The sequence below is a fragment of the Misgurnus anguillicaudatus genome, chromosome 3, assembly GCF_027580225.2.
Source record: "Misgurnus anguillicaudatus chromosome 3, ASM2758022v2, whole genome shotgun sequence".
Lineage (NCBI taxonomy): Eukaryota > Metazoa > Chordata > Actinopteri > Cypriniformes > Cobitidae > Misgurnus > Misgurnus anguillicaudatus.
The window spans coordinates 42553330-42576485 of record NC_073339.2 but is presented as its reverse complement, the minus strand read 5'-3'; the positions used below and the strand labels follow the sequence as shown (position 1 = coordinate 42576485).

Below are 23156 nucleotides of genomic sequence, written 5' to 3'. Positions count from 1 at the left end.
CAAAAATTGTCACTGGGGCGGCACCTTTTAAAAAGGTCATATGTACCATACAGATATGTACCTTTGAGGTACCAGTATGCACCTTTTAGGCGTAGTTTTTAAAAAGGTACCACCCCAATGACAACCTTTGTACCTCCTCCTTAATTCTGAGAGTGATTTTTTTTTAAATAACACTTACATAACCATTTTATTATGGTATGGGTCAAAACACGACTCTATCATCTATGCCATTACATCAGACATCTCCAGGCAAATCTGTCCCTGCACATTGTCACCAAGCACTTGTGGCATATCTTAAAGACGTAATGCATCTAAAATAACTACAACTATACAGTAGCTGCTTTTCTCTTTTTCTTGTTGTGGACAGAAATAAGAGTATTTCCCCATTGGCAGTGAAAGAAGACGTTAAAAATACCTTAAACTGTACTCAAGTATTTGCTTTCACAAATAAGTGGCAGTGATTTTACCTCTAAAAAACTTTGTAAACTTGAATTGAATCAATAGACTCTTCCAGAAATGTTCATGTTCTGGATCCTTTATCAGTCTGGATTGCACACGGCGTCAGGTCCAAAATGACCCCTGCTGTCTGTAGTCTCACAAAGGCTATAGTTGTAATTTCTGTTGTATGTGCTAGTTATAGACCTATCAATAAGTGACAAGAATTATATCAGTCAAAGAAAAAAGAAATCGAATGACACTTTACAGTAAAGTTATATTTGTTAACGTTAGCAAATGCATTAGCTGACATGACCTAACAATGAGCAGTATAGTTTTTTTGCATTAATGCCAATACAATTGCTCATTATAGTTCATTCTGCATTAACTAATGCTAACTATTACAACATTTGATTAATAATGTATTAGAAAATGTTGAAATTAACATGAATTACGATGAATAAATGCTGTATCATTCATTGTTAGCTAATGCATTAACTAATGTTAACAAAAACAACCTTATTGTAAAGTGTTACCATAAATGAAATAATATTGTTTTTCTTCTACAACGCACTTTCAACTTGCTTACACATATGTAAATGATTTTGTGGGTGGATGTATGTATATGTGTCACCGGGCCGTACTGGTTGGTTGATTGACAGGTTTGTACAGGTACTTCCAGATGGCATAGTAATGGACACCCGCCCCCAATACGACAAAGAGATGCCATATAGCGTGAGCGAAAGGTACTATGCCGTCGCTTTTAAAGAACACCGTTCCCAACAAATAAAACCCGCCACCAACAAGCAGCTCACACAGACCTGACCTGTCTGCCTACGGTGGAAACAAACAGATATATATGAGGAATTAGTTTGCACCGGTTTGTCATGACCTTGTCAATTTATAGATGTTGATTTTCTTACCATAGAAAGGATGACAAGGGCAGGAAAAATTCCCATTGCCACGTAACAGATCAGCTCTACAACTTTAAACCTGAAATTCAAAAAATACTATGAAACGAAAATACACATATATACATATTTAATAATTTAGAGATGATTTTCTATGCAATACAGAAAAAAGGCATAGACAAAAACTCTCGGAAATAGTAAACACTCTCAGAAAAAAGTTACAAAAGCTGTCACAGGCATCGTACCCTTTAAATCTTTCCTCACAAGCGTTATTAAAAAAATTGCCAGCCAGCGGCAGAATTTTTTATGATTTTCCCAAAAGTTATATGTAAACATACAATATATCAAATTAAAAAACAGACCCTTTGCTTAAAAAAAAAAAATTCATCCTATCTTCATTTGTTCTGTTTTTATCACCTCTCAAATATGGGTAGGTTTCTTCAAAAATACCAAATCTTGAGCAGAAAGCTGAGATAATTGCATTTTAGTAAAGGACTTTTATTTAGAGATCAGATTCAGAACGAAGATCAAAACATACGCAGAGTTTTTACTGTTTTTGGATCAGTGGATGCTTCAGTGTTTTATAAGTTGGGTAAGAGCGGCACCTAGTGGATAAAAACAGAAATATGGGTTGCTATAAAAAAAATCGTCATTGGCAAGGAAGCGTTTTCTCTTAATTCATGAAATAACTCTGCAATGGCGGGGAAAAAATCAAAATACCCTTATATGCACCACATTTGAGATACCAAAACTTTTGAGGTACTAATATGCACCCTTTAGCTATAAGATGTACGGCCCAGTGACAGCTTTTTGAGAGGGTATGGAAAAAACACACAGCCTAAAACGCACGCACACTTACCTCTCATGAAAGAAAAATACATAGGCAGTTCCTCCAGACGCCATCACCCAGACAACCCAACGCATGTGAGCGGCCCATGGGCCGAGCTCCCGCAATGTCAACCTGTCAGAAATCCATTAGACTCTTACTTAAAGGGCACCTATTATGCAATTTTTTAAATCCCCATTAAACCAAAGCAATTCTCATTAGATTTTCTTGTTAATGTGACTTCACAGTTATAAAGCCTCGCCCACTGCCAATGAATGGCAATAGTCAATGTGTTGTACACTTTCCGCCATATCTCAATAGTGAGATACTACAGTCTGAAGGGTCTTTAAACAGTGCAAAATGAATTTCTTAGATTGCTTTATAAAGATAATTTATACTCCAATGTGCTCACCACGGTGTGTATGAAGCAGCAATGAAGAAGTAGATCACCATCCTGTCGCACATGTGGAAACAGTGTTCAACTGATCTGAAAATTAAATTAAGCCTTGTTTAAATTTCACGTCTTAAGTGCATATGTGGTTTTTTAGGCTGTTGCAGAAAAGCTTCATTATCAAAATGTTTATACCGAAGATGACTTTTCTTCCAGGAGACTGTATGGAACACTGTGGATATGACGAAAAGGCTTGACAGCCCCGCACCATAGAGCCATGCTGAAATTTCTTCCCAGTGGTCGTCAGACAGGAAGTACAACAAGACTCCGCCCACAAAGCTGGGAATAATCCAGAGCTGAGGAAATAACAATCACACAAACACAGGTTTATCGTTGTGTTAAAATGACTTAGTATAACCCGTAGAGAAACTTCTTTTAAAGTACAGGTATTCCAAATATATCATGTTATATACTCATGCATACACATTACTCACCGCATGTGTGGCACAGTTAGCAGCATGTTCATATTCGGTTGGCTGGTATCTCTTATTAGATGGTGCACGATTGTTCATAAATCTAAAGATTAGAGAAATAAAACCGAAATTGCAATATGAAGAAAAGCCATTTACTTCCAAACTTTCATTTCTTTCATTTTATTCCTTAAAGGTAGGTTTTTAGCTGCATCTGGCGATATTTTGCAAATTGCAACCAACAGCTCAGTCCACAGTGCATCCATCAATTTCGAAAAGCATAGAGAACCTATTGTTTGCTGCAACAGGACAAACACTTTGTTGTCTAAAACAACAGCCCTGTCCTAAATGGCCACACACTTTGATGACATCATGTAGTCCAGACCTTAGACGCGAGTCCACGTAGGCGCACCGGAGCCGTATTTTGGAACGGACTCGAGCATCAAGCCGGAAATAAGAAGAGAAGTGGTGTGAACTCTTCCCATCCATTGTCTTATTGCTCTTTCGCAAAAACTTCTGGGTTGGTAAAGTGACGTGTGTGGAGCCTGCAGCAGTGCGTGGTTTGCCGAAGACTTCATCAAGGGTGCAAAGGGGGTGCTGATGAGGGTTAACGTAGGGACAAAACAAGCTCTGAAAAACAGTTTGTCCAACATGATGGCAACTTCCATGTAAGGGAACCCATGCTGTATGTAGATAAAAAACAGCTCATTCTAAGGTAATTTACAATGATAAGGTATTATTGTTTGAATTAATTAGCTTATTGTTTGAATGTTGTTGTAAGGCACTTTGGTCAACTCTGGTTGTTTTTAAATAAAACTATATTGTAAAACGATATTGTAATAAAAACAATACAGTTCATTATGTTACGTCTTTATACACCACTGATAATATAGTTATGTAAGTTATATTGCATTTCTGTCAAGAGATTCTTCTAAAAGTTACACACTACACCTTTAAGGCACTGATTTTGGTCACTGAAGTTAAACTGTATAATTTCTGTGCTGTTGGTGCTATTGGAAACAGAACAGCATTGACTTCCATAGTAGGAAAGAAAAATGCTCAAAAACGATTTGGTTACAAACATTGCTCAAAATATCTTCCTGTGTGCTCAGTAAAACTAAGACATTTATGCAGGTTTAAAACAACATGAGGGCGATCACAGATTTATCCCTTTAAAGGCTCTGTATTTTTATTACTAAATCCACTTGTAATGATGAGATAACAGGCAGAGCATCCAAGTGCAGATGTTTAATATAACAAAATATAACAAGAACAGAAAACCAAAGAACAGGACCAACATCACAGTGAAATAATACTCGACAAAGCACAAGAGAAACACTGGGATATAATACACAGAGAAATCAAGGTTGATTAGACACACATGGGAGACAATCAAGAACAATGGCAAATGGAATAAAAGAACTACACAGAACTACAAACATGGCAGACAATGACAAGACTTCAAAATAAGAGACATAGACAGGACAGCTACAGAGCCCCCCCCCCCCCCCCTTTAGAGCGGCTTTCAGATGCTCAAAAAAAAAACCCACAAGAGTTCAGATGGGTGGAGGAACAGATTCGGACCAGGGGGTGGGATGGAGGGCCATGCCCATAATGTGGGAAACGTAACTGGAGACCAGGGCAGAGCAGGAACCCAGGGCAGAGCCGGCAGAGCAGGAACCCAGGGCGGAGCCAGAGGGGCAGGAAGCCAGGGTGGAGCCGGCAGGGCAGGAAGCCAGGGTGGAGTCAGCAGGGTAGGAAGCCAGGGCGGAGCCGGCAGGGCAGGGAGACAGGGCGGAGCCGGCAGGGTACGAAGCCAGGGCGGAGCCGACAGCGCAGGGAGCCAGGGGCGGAGCAGGCAGGGCAGGGACCCATGGCAGAGACACAGGTGCAACCAGAGACCAGGGCGGAGCCGCAGGCAGAATTAGACAGGAGAGAGAGAGGCTGGCTTTGCCAGGTTAGCAAGATTGGAGAAGTGAAAAACAGACATCATAGTAAGGGCAGAGAGTTCAGCGATAGCCATCTTGGGCAAAGCCAAGAGTTCAGAGAGCTCAGGAGGGGCCATCTTAGGCAAGGCAGAGAGTTCAAAGAGCTCTAAAACAGTCATCTTGGTCATGGCAGAGAGTCTTTGGGGGTCATGGCCATCTTGGCAAGGGCAGAAAGTCTATGGAGCTTGGCAGCAGCCATGTTGGCTGACCTACAGGATAAAGGAAACTCAGGGGTGACCATCTCGGCTTTAACAGGAAACTCAGTAAACACAGATACAGGCTTAGGGTCAAAACAGGAAATTCAGGAACCTCAGACTCAGCCAACTGGGTCGAGACAGGAAGCTCATAGGACTCGGGTCTCTTCTGTGGATTCTGGCATGGTGGCGGCCGACTCAGGTGACTCAAGTTCATGGGCTTAGAGACTTCTTGTGGAACAGAAGAGCAGAGACCAAACACACCACAGAGCCATAGCAAACACAAAGAGCACATAGGACAGATGACCAATAGAACAAAAGAACTACAAAACTACAAACATGGCAGACAATGACAAGACTTCAAAATAAGAGACGTAGACAGGGAAAACACAAGACAGGACTGTTACACAACTGTTATACAGCATTGCACTGGTAGTGCTTTATTTGTGGGTTTAATTCTCAGGAAACCAAAACACTGATAAAAATGTATGCCTAGAATTCACTTTAAGTCACTTTAGATAAAAGCATCTACCAAATGCATAAACGTTACACAAGTCTGTCAATACATTCTTGGTTAATACCGCAAGTGAACAGTACGTGCCACTGATGTGTTTCATCTCAATTCAAATTCAACCAGGAGTGATTTGATTCACTGAGTGATTGAATCAATTGAACAAGTTAACCAAGCAGAGTATTCATATATGAATTTGAAATTTAGGCATTTACAATACTTTACACATCATCAGTTTAATAAAGTCAGTGTAAAGTCCGATTTTTAAGATTAAAGATGCGCTGTCTACGGCTAAATATGGCTACATATATACGTGACGATGACAAACGTAGCTTCACTTTCTGCTCAGTAATGTCCATGCTTCACTTTGCATGTCAGAACGTTCAAACTTTGCCTTATTCACATTATAGTCACACATAATACTGTATATATAATATTGTATGTACATATAATTGTGTCCGCGTGTGTTATTATGTGCGTGTGAACATTATTCTGTACAATACAGTATCGAATCGTATGAATATTAGCTCATATGAAACTTATTGCCACACTTGACATAACATTGAAATTCATCTGAATTTCATCAGCTGGTTGCTTCGTTCGACTGAGCTTCTTCCAGAAGGAACTGCTATGTGTTTTATTAACCAACAGATGGCGCTGTTTTCGACACTCGAAGCTGTGAATCTAAGTTCGAAACAGTCAGGGGAAGTACCGCATTTGAGGCTTCATTTTCCCATCACTACCTGAATGAATACTCGTGTTTGTGTTAGGGGGCTTGGTGGCTCCAGTGAGTCATCATTTTAGCCCCGCCCAAATAATAGTGAAAACAGATATTTGGAAAAACTGTTTAACGGTGTAACTCCAATTCAGTAGTACTACATAGTTCATTCTTTTTAATGTGTTTCAGCAATACATTTCTATACATTTTTTATTATGTGTTTTAAAACAATTCTTTAAAATGACTTTCACTGACTGCATTTAAACGCACTCATTATTGATAACTTTTTCGCTTGGCTGGCAGTGACTGTTAACCATACACAACCACCAGCCAGCATCATTTATCTTTTAAACACAACCCAGCATAGTACTGATGTCACTGTTGTCATGGAAACATATGAGACTGTGACGGAAAAGAGATGAGGCTCAGAGGCTGTGTGTTATCACCCCCTCGCTGCCTATTTACCACAAAAGTCACACAGTGAAACACAGTATACTGTATTGTAAAAACGTATAATGTTTAAACCGTCACAGTTTGTATTTGTCAAATAGAGGAACTTTTTGAAGAATAAACCAGCTTCTTAGAAAGAGAGGTAAAAATTAGTGTCACTAATTTTAAGTGTGGGACAAATGACTACATGTTATAGTGGAGTTGTGTTAATAGACACAGTAAAAGTACGTAGCCTAAATATCTAACCTCACAACAGTACAAACTGAAATCCATTAAAATCCATAAAATATATCTACAAAAAGCATCTCAGTGGTATTCAATAACAAACCAAAATAGGTCAAAAACTCCATAATGTTGTACTAATGTCATTATTGCCATTCTAGCCCCTATTAGCCCACTATTGTCATTAGCCCCCAGTCTTCTATTTCAACTTTAAAGCAACAATGGGATTTCAAAAGAAACCTTCATGTTCTGTTAAGACTGATTATTATGTTCGTATCAATCCATATTCTTTCCTTAAAGGGACAGTAAGTAGGGTTTTAAGTGTTTTATTAATCAAAATCAATGTATTTATTCATAAATATTTCCTTGTTGGTGTCAAATGATCTCTTCCAGTGATCTGACTTTTCGTTGTAAGATTAGAATTTCTTCTCTTTACTTAGATTGAACGGGTAAGTCCAATGAGGCTTCCATGTCGTTCCGTCATACTGATAAACTATAATAGCAAGAGAGGGACAAAAAGCACTAGCCTACAGCAACGCGTTTTCATTCAGAACACGTGAACTAGCTGAAACGGACAAGGAGATCAATGAGTACATAACGGCTACCGTAGTTGCAACACGCATTTGGAAAACGAGGCGCTAGAGAGCACTATTCGTTTGAATGCAAAATACAATTTCACCACTAGATGGGGTAAATCCTACTTATTGTCCCTTTAATATGCTCTGTAGGGTCACAGGCAGCACTGAAGTCTATCCCAGCTAGGCATGAGCCGGTATGAGATTTGATGATATGATAATCTTAAAGGTGCAGTGTGTAGATTTTAGCAGCATCTAGCAGTGAGATTGTGAGTTGCAACCAATGGCTCAGTCCACCGTTCACCGAAATGCATAGAGAAGCTAAGGTAGCCATAAAAGGACCAACAAGACAAAATACAGTAGTGACGAAACACGTTCTGTAGAGCAGTTTGTCTGTTTAGGGCTTCTGTAAAAACACAGCGGCAAAAAATGGCAAATTCTAAGGGGACCCGCTGTGTATGGATATAAAAACGGCTCATACTAAGATAATAAAAACAATACAGTTCATTATGTAAGGTCTTTACCACTGATAATATAGTTATGTAGATTATATTGCATTTCTGTCAAGGGATCCTCTTAAAAGTTACACACTGCACCTTTAAGCAAAACTGCCACGGTTTCACGGTGTTGCGGTATTCCCATTGCAACACTAAAATGTGTTATTTTCAAACGTCTGTGTATACAAACAACTTTTTAACTGGACACAATACATTGGATTTTTAAGCAACACACAACGTGTGCCAGGTTAAAATGAAGTCCTTAAATTATAATTTTTCAAAAAATATTTTTTTTGTAATATAATAAATGTAAACATCAAATCAATTAAATGACGATTAAATACATTTTGTGTAAACATAGCTCATACCTCGGAATGGTATGGTTACCAGCCCATGCCTAATCCCAGCATACATTGATTAGGCTAAGGTGAGGGCATACCCCTGCTATTAAAAAAGAAAAGTATCACGAGAGTGGCACATACGTTTTACTTTTGAATTGCTCTTGCGATACTTTTGTCACTTATGTTTTATGTCTGGGGTCTCTGAGCCCCCAAACATTATTTTTGTAATATTTTTCATGGTTGACAGTTGCATGTTATCAAACTGAAATTGTTTACAAGCACTTTCATAGGAAAAGTGATGGCGTATAACAAAAACATCAATAAACATATCTTTTAACATTTAGTAATTTCATATTAGGTTAAATTCTAAGTTTTGCTAAATCAATTCTAGGAATAACATGCATTTGTCCTCGTTTCTATCACCAGTAACCCAAATAGCATGGCCTGATTTTGTTCTTGTACATTATACTGATAACTGACACAACCAACACTCCATTCGTTTAAACCACCCACAAGCAAAAAATCCAGTAGACAAAATGTTAATCTTTAATATTTTGTTTCAAACATAAATAAAGGTACAACATTTGCACAATGAATGCAGATGAATCAAGCAAACAGTGTTTAAATGTTACATCCCTGCTGAAAAACAACAGAAACCATCACAGATATTAATGGATGTAATGGTGTGATAGGGAGATTTATTGGTTTTTAACAGAAACTATTATGGTCTCTGTGGGTCACTAGTAATGTATTGGGTTCTATTGGTAGGATGTTATGGCAAATAGAAAACATTAAATCCCATTATTTTAAGGCCCAAAACACACTACATACAGACATTTTGTGATAAATACCTGATGTTTTTGGTTATTTGTAATAGAGGCCATAAAATGTGCATTGTTTTCCAGCAGGGATTAATTGAATTCATGAAATATTAACGTGAGCCTGCGCAGCATCACTCAAAATGTGTTTCATCCAGCCGCGTGAGATAAAAACTGAACTGATCCAGATGTTACCTCCTCGCATACTAAAACCCTAACATCTTGGTCTTTTATCATTCTTGCTTGCATTTAAAGTCCAATCTGAAAGATGGCCACAGTTCTTCAACCAACATCAAAAACATCACCACTCCCATATGCACATCAGTCTGTATGTCACATCGCGTTTGTACAAAATTGATACGTATGCGCTTGCCTCAGACACTTATTTTACATTTAATGTAGCTTTAAACATTAAAACCTCCTCAATCGTGGATTTATACAACGATTGTAAACAGGATAACGCTTCTGTTCTTTGTGACGCGTGGGTGGCACGACACAACAGACAGAGAAGAAACGACAATTGACATATCGTGCACTATATACAAAACTACGCGTAATATCTGTCGTTATTTTACTGTATTTACTCACCTTACAAGTTTCATTTAAAAAGCGTGATGCCCAACAGTTGTGCGCAGAATTGTAACTGTTAGCGATTCAATCCAGAGCTCGTGTAGTGCTCGCCTTTCCCCCGAAAAAAGGAATCAATGAAAATACTCATTTGTGTGCAGGAATACGGGACGATTTGTTCATCACTAGCAATCCGGAAGTCAGATTGTATAACGGTATCATAAGAAGCGATCTTCGTGCAACTAAAAAAATCGAGTGTATCATGCGTGTGGGATGCTTCCCACACATGTAGCCTATAGACTAGTAGCATAGTACCCTTTTAAAAAAAATAACCCTTGTTTTACTTCCATGTTTTTATATTTACTATAGTAAAGCTACGTTTAATACAAAATAAACCGGTTGTGCTATGGTTACTGTAGTAAAACCATGGTTTTGCCACTGGTAGTCAAATTCCTAAAAACATGGTTACTACAAAAATGTGTTTAATATTTGTATTATATTATAAAATTGGTGTAACTGCACTTTTTTTACATTATACTATAGCCTGTAGTATTGGCTAAATAAACTGTAGTAGAAATTGTAGCACACTTTACAATTACAAAAAATATTGAATTAAAGGGATAGTTCACCCAAAAATTAAAATTCAGTCATTATTTACTAACTCTCACGTTGTTACAAACCTGTATAAATTTAATTCTGATGAACAAAGATATTTTGAGGAATGTTTGTAATCAAACTGTTCATGAGCCCTATTCACTTCCATAGTATTCTTTTATCCTACTATGGAAGTGAATGGGGCTCACGAATGGCTTGGTTACAAACATCAGTCAAAAAATCCTACATCAGGTTCATCAGAAAAATGAAATTTATACAGGTCTGCAACATGATAGTGAGATATAGAACATTAATTTTTAGGTGAAGTATCCCTTTAAAATGTCAATACTGTAAACATAGTAAACCAAAATACTACCATTAAGGCACTATAAAATTCTCCTAAAATTATGCACATCTGGGTTAAATTAAGATGACATTGGGTTTTTTCACATTTTACGCAAATGGGTGTTGAAAGGGACCCATCATTTTTTGGGTGCTTTTAAAACACCCAATCATAATACAAGACGTTTATTGGCAAATAGCCTAAACATGGACTGGCTAAAGAAGGGGTGGGCATGAAGGGCCACTGTTTGCAAAGTTTAGCTCCAACCCCAAACATACACACCTGAAAATCCTAATCAAAGGCTGCAGGATTACATGGAAATGACATTCAAGTGGGCAGGAATGCACCATCCCTGGGCTAAAGGGTTACAATTACATAAATGTATCTGTAGTAAACCTGCAATGCCTTTCCCATAATGTACTATTTTTTTCCAAAGTAATTACAGTATATTGATGAAATGGCAAATGTACTCATGTTTTACCAGACCGGTGCTATGAACAACTGATTACTTTTTAAAGGAACACGCCCACATTTTGGGAATTTAGCTTATTCACCGTATCCCCCAGAGTTAGATAAGTCCATACATACCTCTCTCATCTCCGTGCGTGCTGTAACTCTGTCTGACGCAGCCCCCGCTAGCTTAGCTTAGCACAAAGACTGGAAATGCATGGCTCCAGCTAGTATACTGCTCCCAATAAGTGACAAAATAACGCGATCATTTTCCTATTTATGTGTTGTGATTTGTATAGTCAAACCGCGCACAAACAACAAGGTGACACGAGACACAGCGATCCCCCAACAGCACACATACCGAGAACTACACCCTCCGAAGACGAAGCACCGCCGCACGGGCGGAGCGACCCGCACAACTCTGACCGAACTCTCTGCTCCTCACCAGGGGCTTCTCGTGTGCTGCAAGCAGATCACTCCGCCCATGCGGCAGTGCTTCGTCTTCAGAGAATATAGTTCTCAGTATGTATACTGTCAAAAGATCGCTGTGTCTCACATCACCCTGCCACCTGTACACGGTTCGACCACACAAATCACAACACACAAATAGGAAAATGATCGCGTTATTTTGTCACTTATTGGGAGCAGTATACTAGCTGGAGCCATGCATTTCCAGTCTTTGTGCTAAGCTAGCGGGGGCTGCGTCAGACAGAGTTACAGCACGCACGGAGATGAGAGAGGTATGTATGGACTTATCTAACTCAGGGGGATACGGTGAATAAGCTAAATTCCCAAAATGTGGGCGTGTTCCTTTAAAGTAAGGCAATGCATTGTATGAAGTAAACCAGTACTCCTACCCATACATCTTAAAGGTGCAGTGTGTAAATTTAGGTGGCATCTAGTGGTCAGCCCACTGCTCACCTCTTGCTTTTGAAACATTAGAGAAGCTACGGTAGCCGCCACCGGTCAAACATGTCATCGTTGGAGACAACTTGGTAAAAAAGTTTGTCTGTTAAGGGCTTCTGTAGAAACATGGTTGCACAAAATGGTAGCTTCCATGTAAGGGGACCTTCTGTGTATGTAGATAAAATGACTCAAAGGCAATAAACACATGAAATGTCTTTATACACCCCTGATAATTTAGTTTTGTATATTATTTTGCATTTCTGTCAAGAAACCCTTCTAAAAATTACACACTGCACCTTTAAAACAACAACGTTCAAGTGAATGGACATCAAAAGGCACATCAACAACATTAAACTACATAAAAATCAGGTTTTGTACATTTATTGAAACTGATAAAATATCAGTGAGAATACTTCAGAACATGTTACAGCATACTCCGTGCTAAAAAACACATTTAGTGGCCGTTAACTGCAGTAGCATCCACGTGGAAAGCCGAAGACCCTGTGGACTCGAACCTGTAACCACATGTTGAGATGGCCAGGGGAATCGTCACCTCTCAAATCTGCAAGACAACACAAACGATCAGAATCCAAATTGGGAAAGCAAACTGCACTTAAAGGCAACGCAGTGTAGCTCAGGGAGAGAGTTTATCATCAGACCCATTAACCATGGATCAGTTTAATAAACAGTTTCTCATCATTGCAGCCTGTATGCAAAAATGCATCTATAAAGTAAAACCATAGGCCTGCATATGTGCATTGTGACTAGATTAAATAAGCACTCTTAAAAAACACTTACATCAACAGTAGCAATGTGTGTTTCTCTTGTTTAAAGAAACAAAACTCACCTCTTACAGTTACACCAACAGATCATCACCTTTGCAACTGAAGACTTCAAAAACCTCTCAAGTTTCTGTGAAATCTGGTGGGAGAAAAATATAACTTCAGTCGAAACTCTACAGTTTGGAAACTTGTTATAATGGGGAAAAAAAACTTTTATAAGGAGAGCCTCAGACTAAAAAGTAGAATCAACCGCTGACATGCAGCGTTCATACGAGGTGTCAGAAAAATAAGAAAGTCATCAGCGGCTCAATTGTTCAAAAGGTACATCTGCTGCACGTAATGACTTTAAACAGTAAAATTTCGGACTTACCATCCTTTTGTCCACACCATGTCGGTTGATTAACCACAAAAGCAGAGCTTTTTTAAGTCACACGCATAGGCACTGGCGCCATTTACCCAAGCCCACGTGGTTCTGTTCGTCCATCATCGTGTATGCTATGGATAAAAAAAAAGGAGAACATACAATACACATTTGATTAACAAAAACGCACAGAATAACTTGTTTACCAAACATCTACGGGATAGAAGGACAATCTAATAGTGTTTTAAACTATCTGATCGATCAAAAGCAAAGTGAAACGGTTAACAAATGTATCAGTAGCATTAAGGAAATTCACTGCTCCTGAAGATTAACACAAAAAAACAGAGAGGCACTTACATGCTTGCAGTTTCACGAAAACTTTTTGATGAACACGACATTATGAGCACCACCTCCATCCGCAGTTGAAGAAAGAGAAAGTCGAGAGTCGTGCCATGCTATTTATAAGTGCTCTTCTTTGCGACTTCTGGCAGCGTTTAAAAAGATGTGGTGAAACTCGTGTGTGCCCTCTGCTGGTTGGCCTTGGCACATTCATATTCTGATTATTGTCCTTGTAAAAGTTCGCTTTTAAACGTGATTTTTCTTTGGAAATTGAATAATAACGTAATAAAAAGCAGATTGGCGATGGTTATAATGCAGCTAGATACTTAGTTAGACCAGTGCTGTTTATAATCAATATGCTATTGTATTTCACAAAACAACTAAGCAATATTCTTGCTTTACCCATGGTTATAGCTTGCTGAAAACTTTGTACAACATATGTTACACTTGATACAGACAGAGAGAGTTGTGTAAATATTTACAGATGACTTAGCTTATGATTGGGCTGTATTTGTCGATTTTGGGTCCGTTGTCACACATGATGGATTCAGTTGGTTAAGTCCAAAATGGCGACAGCAGCGCCATCTACCGATTGTTATCAAAACTGCAACAGTTTCGCCTCTTGGTACTTTTATACTACTATCTGCTATCTCACCACTAGATGCCACTACACAAATGCATGTTGACGTAGTAGATTATAGAGAGTGAACACAGTGAAGTTTTTGTAGGTTTCATTAAAATGGTTCCCTGTAAATAAGCAAATGCTAAAATTACAATAAAATGACTGCTAACAACATGAAATATCACGTGTAATAATTATTGTTTAAAAGATCTTGAAGTAAACAACAACAACACACAATAATAACAGAAAAAAAAGAAATGACAGACACGGTTTTTCCCAAAGGGATTTTGCTAACTGCGGTAAAGTTGGTTTGATATTCAGACATTCGGACTTCCGGGGTCAATAACTTTCTTAGTAGACATGGCAGAAGTTTAATCTTAGCAATTTCTAATTACCAAGTGTCTTGCCTATAACTTACATTTTTCACAATCGCTTAAAATATCCTAGTATCGTTGTAATGTCCTACCTTGTTGCGAATGTCTGTTGAATATCCAACTGGGTGCTGAGAGAAGCCTAGGGACCGTCTACAAAGTGATATTTTTCTTCATTAAGTGCGACCACTTTATGATTGAAGCTGTTTTAATTACCTATATAGACCTATCAGAAACTATCAGCTTGATTTGCTATGTCTGCTAATGATGTTTAATGACATTTTTAGCAAGAAGATTTACATTACAATGATATGTCGAATGCCTAGAGAATGGAAGATATAAAAATGTAGAAGAGTAGTTATTTGTAAGCAGTCCAGACAGAAAGTCAAGTGTTACCTGAAGAACAAAGATAATCTCTGCATTTTACAACTCTTTATATGTTTCTGTTTGTCTCAAAATAAAGAGGCACTGTGTTGGTTTTCTTAATCATATGTTTCTGTTCAATAGGTTTGAAAGAAGAAGCCTGATTACCCTGAAATTTTCACTGGACCCTCAAGAAAATACTTCAGGCCACATTTTGATGTTTTATTAAGTTCTAAATTTGCGGTTGTGAGTGTGGTAAAGAGCAGTTATATTATTAAAGCATGTAACGGTGTTCTCAATAAATGAACTTATGAATTTACTGTTTATGATTTTTGGGTGTATTTGTTTTATTACTTGTATTTCTTAAAAAAATTGAAATTGTCACAGTTTCATAATTTTTGTGCATGTATTGATTTTTAACATTTTGCAAAACAGTTCCCGTCCATGGTACTGAACATCAAGTTGTTCACACTTAAAATTGTAGACAAGCAAAACGTGTGGCATCAACCTGTATGTTTATTTGAAGTGAATGATACCCAAACTAGTTTTCAACATGTTTAAGATGTGTAGTTGAGAATTATTTGTAGTAAAGTTTGACTAGAAATGCAGTATGCATTTATTTAATGACACATGATACGGTTCAATAGCTTTTCAAACGTGGGATGCATGATCTTTATTGAACTCTAAAGAACATACTATATCTCTTCTATGTACAATTATTTATAGTACAATTTATAACAGGACATTTCTCTATGGGAAATCCCTATGCAAATACATTCTTTTCAATAACTTTACAGATAAAGGGTTCACCACTCAATACAAGGATGGGAATTCATCAATGTGCTCCAGGGAACATATTACAACCCTCAGATGTTCACTTATTTGCTCACAACTGAATATTCATCACAGTTCATTTCTCTATGGAAAAACCCTATGCAAATACATTATTTTCAATAACTTTACAGATAAGGGGTTCACAACTCTATACAAGGATGGGAATTCATCAATGTGCTCCAGGGAACATATTACAACTCTCAGATGTTCACTTATTTGTTCACAAATGAATATTCATCCCAGAACATTTCTTTATGGGAAATCCCTATGCAAATACATTATTTTCAATAACTTTACAGATAAGGGGTTCACAACTCTATACAAGGATGGGAATTAATCAATGTACTCCAGGGAACATATTACAACTCTCAGATGTTCACTTATTTGTTCACAAATGAATATTCATCCCAGAACATTTCTCTATGGGAAATCCCTATGCAAATACATTATTTTCAATAACTTTACAGATAAGGGGTTCACCGCTAAAAAACAACATGGGAATTCATCAATGTACTCCAGGGAACATATTACAACTCTCAGATGTTCACTTATTTGCTCACAACTGAATATTTATCACAACATATTTCTCTATAGCTTTGGAAACAAGGGGCTTACTGTTCAGAAGCATGATCTGAAACTTATCATTGTACTCCAAAGAAAATATTACAACTCAAAAATGCACAATTATTTGTCAATTTTTTAATAACACAGTTCTCTATTGGATTCTTCAATGCAAAATCATTTTGCTTAATAGCTCTTAAGAACAATAACCTGCTACTCTAAAACAAGATGGAAAATGCTTATTGGCCCCTTAAGAACATAATACAAGTTTAAAATGTAGGGGAGAGCGGGGTATGTTGTCACACTTTTCACACTGTCTAACATTTACTGAGCACCATACATCAAAATGGTATAAATCTCATACCAAATGAAAGAAGGAAGTCTTGGGCACATATGTTGTATTCATAACATCTTTATATCTTATCTCATTACAGAGTTGTAGACTGTTGAATAGTGACTGTGCACTTGTGACAATTTGCCCCATCGGAGGGTAAGTTGTCACACTAGGGCGGGTAAGTTGTCACACTAGATTATCTAAAAATAAGAACACAACTACTTAATTGTGAATATTGATTTTAATTTTTAAACTCAAACCAAACTGGAAATATAAACATCCGTGCCTGGAGAATCTGGAAAAACAATTATTTCAATCCAAATAATGCACATTTCAATTAAGTGGCAAGACCACTTTACTTTGAACTTTGGTTCAAATGTTCTATGGCTTTCACATAAAACCAGATAACTGAATGGAACGCTGCAGATAACTTGCTTAACTTAACATGTTTAACCTCTGAACAAAACAGATGCCCTGTATGACTAATAGGACTCATCTCCAGAATCACAATTCTGACACACATAAATTGCCTGGCCTGAGGTGCAAGCATCATGGGCCCAATTGTTGCATTTTACACATTTTACCCAGGTCTCCTTTGGACGACTCTTTGAAAATGGCTCTACACAGACGAGGCAGAAGCACTCTTCATCATCTGATGATGACTCTTGCATGATTTTTCTTCTTTTAGCTGCCTTGTTTTTCATAGGTCCAGATTTCTGCTTCCCTTTCTTTTGAAACAGCTTTTTGCTAGATTGAGGCTTATTCTTTTCTATATCATGTTTTCTGAGCATGTTCGATGTGTTTGTTTGTACAGGGGCAAGTTGTCAGATGTGACGACTTGCCCCAAAGTCATTGAGACAACTTGCCCCATACTTACTTGTGTGCTAATGTTGTCTAAATCTCAAGTTTAGCTCATCATATCACTTTAGCTAAAGTATCAAAAGACACTTTACGGTCTCCTCTATTTTGTGCAAAATAATCATTTTAAACATTCACACCTAACAAAGTTGTATTGCATAAAATGTAAAGTGATTTTTTTTTACTTTTTAAGCAGAAAAATAAGAAAATTGTGCTAACCTCAGATTACAGTGATCTTGACCACATGTGAACAGGAAGTTGACTATAGAAGAAGAAGTCACATAAAGTGGCTATTTGATTTTTGACATAGAGCCTCTAGTGTTGCAGTTATGAACAGTGTGACAACTTACCCGTGTGACAACCAGGGCCGTTTGAAGGAATTTGGGGGCCCCAAGCAAAATTGACATGGAGGCCCCCCCACATGCACGCAAAGCCTACAGGAACCACAGCATAGCCATACAGTTTAAGGTTTACAGTTTAATGTTTATTTACACAGTTTGGTGGGAATTCAATAGTGATTTGCACTGTTTTTTTTCTAACAATATGACAGCACACACTTATCAGTTTAAACTTTGGGCTGGGCATGATATCAGCTATAATTATAGAGCTTGTGGTACCTTGTGCTATAGAGGAAACATCAGCACTGAGAAGTGATGCATCTGTTGATGTTGAGGATGACGTTGATGGTGTAGCTGGGAAAATAATTGGAAAAATTTTTTGAAATTACCTGTTAAGTACATTTCACCATTTCACTGTTAGCATATTGAAAGAGGTCACTAAAAACAGCTCAGCTCAGTGAGAGAAATTCACTCTACCTTCATCAGTGGATGTATCTTTAGGAAGAGAAATTTAAGCAAAGCACCTTGAGAAAGAAAGAAAAGATGGTAACACTTTATAATAACAATCAGAAGATTGATGGTTAATTAATCTTTAATTGTCATTTAGCTGTTAGCAAACAGTCTTTTTACTGTTAACAAACAATGAAATTATAATTAAATGACTAATTATTAGTAGTGTTGTAAATTAACAGTTTATTGTAACACACATATCTATCATATAATATATTAGGTATCGGGTAATGATTAAAAATGCTTGTAGATCTTTAAGAAACCATTTTTAAAACATCTATAAACATTACATAGATAGACGGACCAAATATTCCTAACACTTTGTTAAGGGTTACTAACTTAGTTGGTTTGTAAACTGTCTATAAACATAGACAAAGTTGCAACAAATGATGACTATAATACTTTGTTAAATAGTTAATAAACAGTACCAGTGAAACATGTGGGTTGTCCTGATACTGAACTTGTAACAGTGTAAACATTGCTACACAGAATAAAGTAACTGTTCAAAATCCATTGTAACTTATGTCATATTTCCATAAACTGTCACTACTGTATATCCTGACACTAGCACATTAAGATAAGCTATGAAAAAATAATGTTCCTTGTGGTAAATAACGTATAGATTGTTTACAAAGTATTTATTAAGTAAAACGATCGGTTTGCTAGCAGTTAAATGGCAATAACTGAAGATTAAATAACTAACAATTTACCATCTATTAATGATGGTTATTATAAAGTGTTACCGAAAAGATATGTTAGCAATAGCATTTCCAAATTTTGATATTTATAAGAGATACGTCTGCTTTCACAACCACCAATGCTTAAAAACTTCCCAAGCTATTGTTTGATGCACAGAATTTATCGTGTCGTTTTCCTAACCCCTTTGGTAGATACATTATTTTGTTAAATAGATTATCACGGTTTGGAATAGTTCGTTTCATTAGCACTTTCATTTAAACCTATTAGCTACAGCAACGTCATGGAATAAAACAGCGATTTTGAAACAGATCTGCGTCTTCCTTATCTCGTTAAAAACATATTACAGTATATATGTAACCATATTCCGTTTGTTCGAAAAAAAGTTGACTAACTGTTCGTTACAAGCAGCATTTGCCGTCAGGCAGGTATAGCTAACATAAACAGATTTTTGCTACTGCCTACCTGCTGCAAAATTACATCATTTGCACAAGACAAGTAGAGCTATTTCATCCAATGTAAATTATTACTTACCACTATCTTGTTTTTTATAATCCTCTTCCTTTCTTTTCTTTCTTTTCTGGCTTCCAGAAGCATAAATCCGTTTCATGGTGACTGCTGAAGTTTTGTATTTTGCCGGCAGCAGAGATCACATGGTTGGCTGGCTGCCTGTTGTCAGCGACTAGTCCTGAGAGGGGGCCCCCTTGAGGGGGATTCCGATAATAACAGTGTCATTGCACTTTACTGCATTGCATTGACTATCAAAGGGACACAGTTTGTCGTTGCATTTATTCTCAACTAGTCGTTGTCTTGGGGCCCCAGAAAATTCCGGGGCCCCAAGCAATTGCTTGGTTTGCTTGCCTTGTCGCGACGGGCCTGGTGACAACTTACCCCGCTCTCCCCTACATTTATTTCCTTAGAATTCATTATTTATGACAGCACATTTCTCTATAGGAATTCTCTATGCAATATCATTTTCTTTACTAGTTTTAAGAACAGGAACATGCTTTTCCAAAGCAAGATGTGTTTTGGACCCTGAAGAATATATTACAACTTTTAAATGTACAATTATTTGCCTCAGTTGTTTCATTTCTTATACAAATCAAAGGACCTCAACACAGTCTTAATGCAGTCCAAGATAGCATGAGCTGACTGGTGCTTTAGGCCACCAAGTCATGGTGGTCACCACTGTATTTGCAATATTTATTTACAATGTCAAACACCTTTTCCCATGGCAGTTTGTTTTCCATGACTTCTCGGACTTGATCTTTGTTACTCTAATATGAGGCATACCTTTTCAGATTTAGTTAAATTTCTTTATCATACTATTTCAAAAGGGAAAGGGTGCAATGTAGGTGTCAAAAGTAAGTTTAGAATTTCTGGACAAAGGTACAGATTGTTTTCACTTGACATTGGCTTGTGTGACTGTCGTTCCAGGATCTCTTCAAACAGCTGAAGAAAAATGCTGTTAAAGGTTATTGACTTGCTTTTAAGTGATCCGCCTTTGGTTTTTCAAATGGAGCATTCACATAAATGCATACTTGGACACTTTTTATATTATGGTTAATCAACAGGACAGTTCACACAGCAGGGATTGGCATTGGAATTGCCTGATATGAGTTGAGCAGAGCTGCAGTACAGTGTATTGCCTGTAAATATATTATTTTCTATATATATTATTTTCCAGCCAATTATATTCTTTGTACAGATCAGTGTTGGGCAGAAAATATAATATTTTACCCATTACTAGTTACTACTTTCAAAAATAAAATGATTACTTATTACTGCAGCCAACCGTAATTAGTTACAATACTGGTTACCATGGAAAATAATATTATTACTGAAACTCGTTACTAGTAACTTGTTACTGCCCAACACTGGTCCACATAAGAAGTAATGTTTCCCTTATTAAACACTAAGAAAACAGAAGCAGAATAGAAGTGTGTAATGCTGCAAATTATTTTGTAGATTTGCAAATGGATGTACTTAATGCAGGGAAACCCACATCAAACAAAATCAAAATTCACTCAAAAAAATAAAATGTTGGGTTTAATTAAAAATATAATGTCATAAGGGTTCCACGCAATTTGTTTAAGTAATCTAAAAATAAAGTTAGTTAATTTTACAAAAGATATTTAAGTAAACTTAACAAACCTTAGTAGAGTCAACAAACAAAAATGTATTTATTTGTACATGAAAAATGCAATTGATCACATTTTTTTTAATAATGCCATTTTTAGTGATGGGCGATTTCGAAGCACGCTTCATAAGGCTTGGAAACATTTACAAATCTTCGGAGCTTGTTTCAAACTGGCAAAAGTCACGTGATTTTAGCAAACGAGGCTTCATTATGTCATAACTGTTTCGAAACGTTTCGAAAATCCGACAATTCACCACTACGGGGAGTTGATCACAAATGAACAGTAGGTGAACTGGGGTCAGTTTTTTATAAAAGTTCATAAACATTCATCCTTCTGACTAATAGCACTATCATTTTGTCTACTTTTTTGTTTATAAACAGATTTAATGACAAAAATGTGCATAATTAAAAAGGGAGTTCATACGTTTTAATGATTTGTTTGCCATAAATAAAACAAAAACACAGAATACACTTTTAATTATGTCTTAATTAAATTAAATAATTTATTTTTCTTAAAAACATTTTTTTAGAACAATCTTGCTATTATTTTGTAAAAAGTGCAAAATGTTTGGACAGATTTTGCTGCTTTTACATTTTGCATATTTTGACCAGCAGGTGTCGTCAGCGTGTATGGTGTTTTGAAGGCTTCGAAAAACTGAATCAATTTGGGAACCAATGGATTCAATTGATTTGAAGCTTCAAAAAGCTTAATTTCTCCCATTACTAGCCATTTAATAAACTCCATCCTCTTTCATTAGGGTTTAATAAGTCCATAACATCAATCAATCAGAATGCAGCTGCTCAAAACTACTCATCAAATAAACCTATTTTAATTAGAGTTATTGGTGGTCGTTTTCGAAGCACTGCTTCATGAGGCTTCGAAACATTTACGAATCTTTTGTTTCGATTCAGTGGTTCGGAGCTTGTTTCAAACTGGCCCAAGTCACGTGATTTTAGCAAACGAGGCTTCATTGCGTCATAACTGTTTCGAAACGTTTCGAAAATCCGATAGTTCACCACTAGGGGGAGTTGATCACATGACCAGTGTCTAATATGTTTGGGTGAACTCGGGTCAGTTTTATTATGAAAGTTCATAAAACATTTATCCTTCTGACTAATAACACTGCCATTTTGTCTACTTTTTGTTTATAGACAGATTTAATGACAAAAATAGGCATAATTAAAAGGGTAGTTAGTTTTAATGATTTGTTTGCCCTAAATAAAACTAAAAACACATAATAGACATTTAACTATGTCTTAATTAAGTTAAATATTTTTTTTACATATTTTAATACAAATCTTGCTATTATTTTGTTAAACAAGTTTAAAATATTTGGACATATCTGCTTTTACACTATTTTGACCAGCAGGGGTCACCAGCGTGTGTGGTGTTTCAAACCGCTTTGAAAAACTGAATCAATTTTTGAAGCAATTGGTTCAATTGATTAAAAGCTTCAAAAAGATCCATTCTCCCATCACTAGGTTCAATTGATTCAAAGCTTTATTTCTACCAACCCTAATTACAGTTTGTCAAACACATCAGAACCTAATTTGAAATGTAAAATAATATGTCAAACTGTGTGATTGTATGTTTGTGTGTTTAACAAACATCCTAGAACAAATTTATTGCCTAATATATGGCTATTTATTACTCACATACCTATCTAATGGTGCTACACTTCTGCAAGAGGGTGCCAGAACAACAATTACCCATAATACACTGCAAAATCCTCAGCCAATGGGATGCAAGTCTGTATTGGTTACTTAACTTAATCTGTTACAATGTTATGTTGGCTAAACAAATAATTTCAAAGTAAAGCTGACAAGACACACTTTTTTG

The 23156-nt window shown here is 36.8% G+C and overlaps 1 protein-coding gene, 1 long non-coding RNA gene and 1 other non-coding gene across 5 annotated transcripts; all 3 read right to left on the bottom strand.

Moving 5' to 3' along the window:
• Window positions 1-156: 156 nt before the first annotated feature.
• LOC129445019 (monocyte to macrophage differentiation factor 2) lies at window positions 157-10230 on the bottom strand. 3 transcript variants are annotated; one of them, XM_055206089.2, is made up of 8 exons: window positions 9936-10230; window positions 3058-3139; window positions 2759-2919; window positions 2585-2659; window positions 2206-2307; window positions 1359-1428; window positions 1080-1269; window positions 157-642 (listed from the first exon to the last, which is right to left on the bottom strand). In XM_055206089.2, exons 1-8 carry the CDS (start codon window positions 9947-9949, stop codon window positions 635-637), a joined length of 702 nt encoding a protein of 233 aa, XP_055062064.1. In that variant the 5' UTR covers window positions 9950-10230; the 3' UTR covers window positions 157-634. The 3 variants fall into 3 exon arrangements, with proteins under 3 accessions (XP_055062064.1, XP_055062063.1, XP_055062062.1); XM_055206088.2 differs by having other exon boundaries at window positions 1025-1269; window positions 9936-10229; XM_055206087.2 differs by having other exon boundaries at window positions 157-1269; window positions 9936-10228.
• Window positions 10231-12572: 2342 nt separating this feature from the next.
• LOC129445511 (uncharacterized) lies at window positions 12573-13856 on the bottom strand. Its single transcript, XR_008644802.2, has 4 exons — window positions 13708-13856; window positions 13360-13484; window positions 13055-13128; window positions 12573-12769 (listed from the first exon to the last, which is right to left on the bottom strand). It is a non-coding gene; the product is annotated as an uncharacterized lncRNA (long non-coding RNA).
• Window positions 13212-13296, bottom strand: LOC129445552 (small nucleolar RNA SNORD60). Its single transcript, XR_008644820.1, has one exon. It is a non-coding gene; the product is annotated as a small nucleolar RNA SNORD60 (small nucleolar RNA).
• Window positions 13857-23156: the final 9300 nt, after the last annotated feature.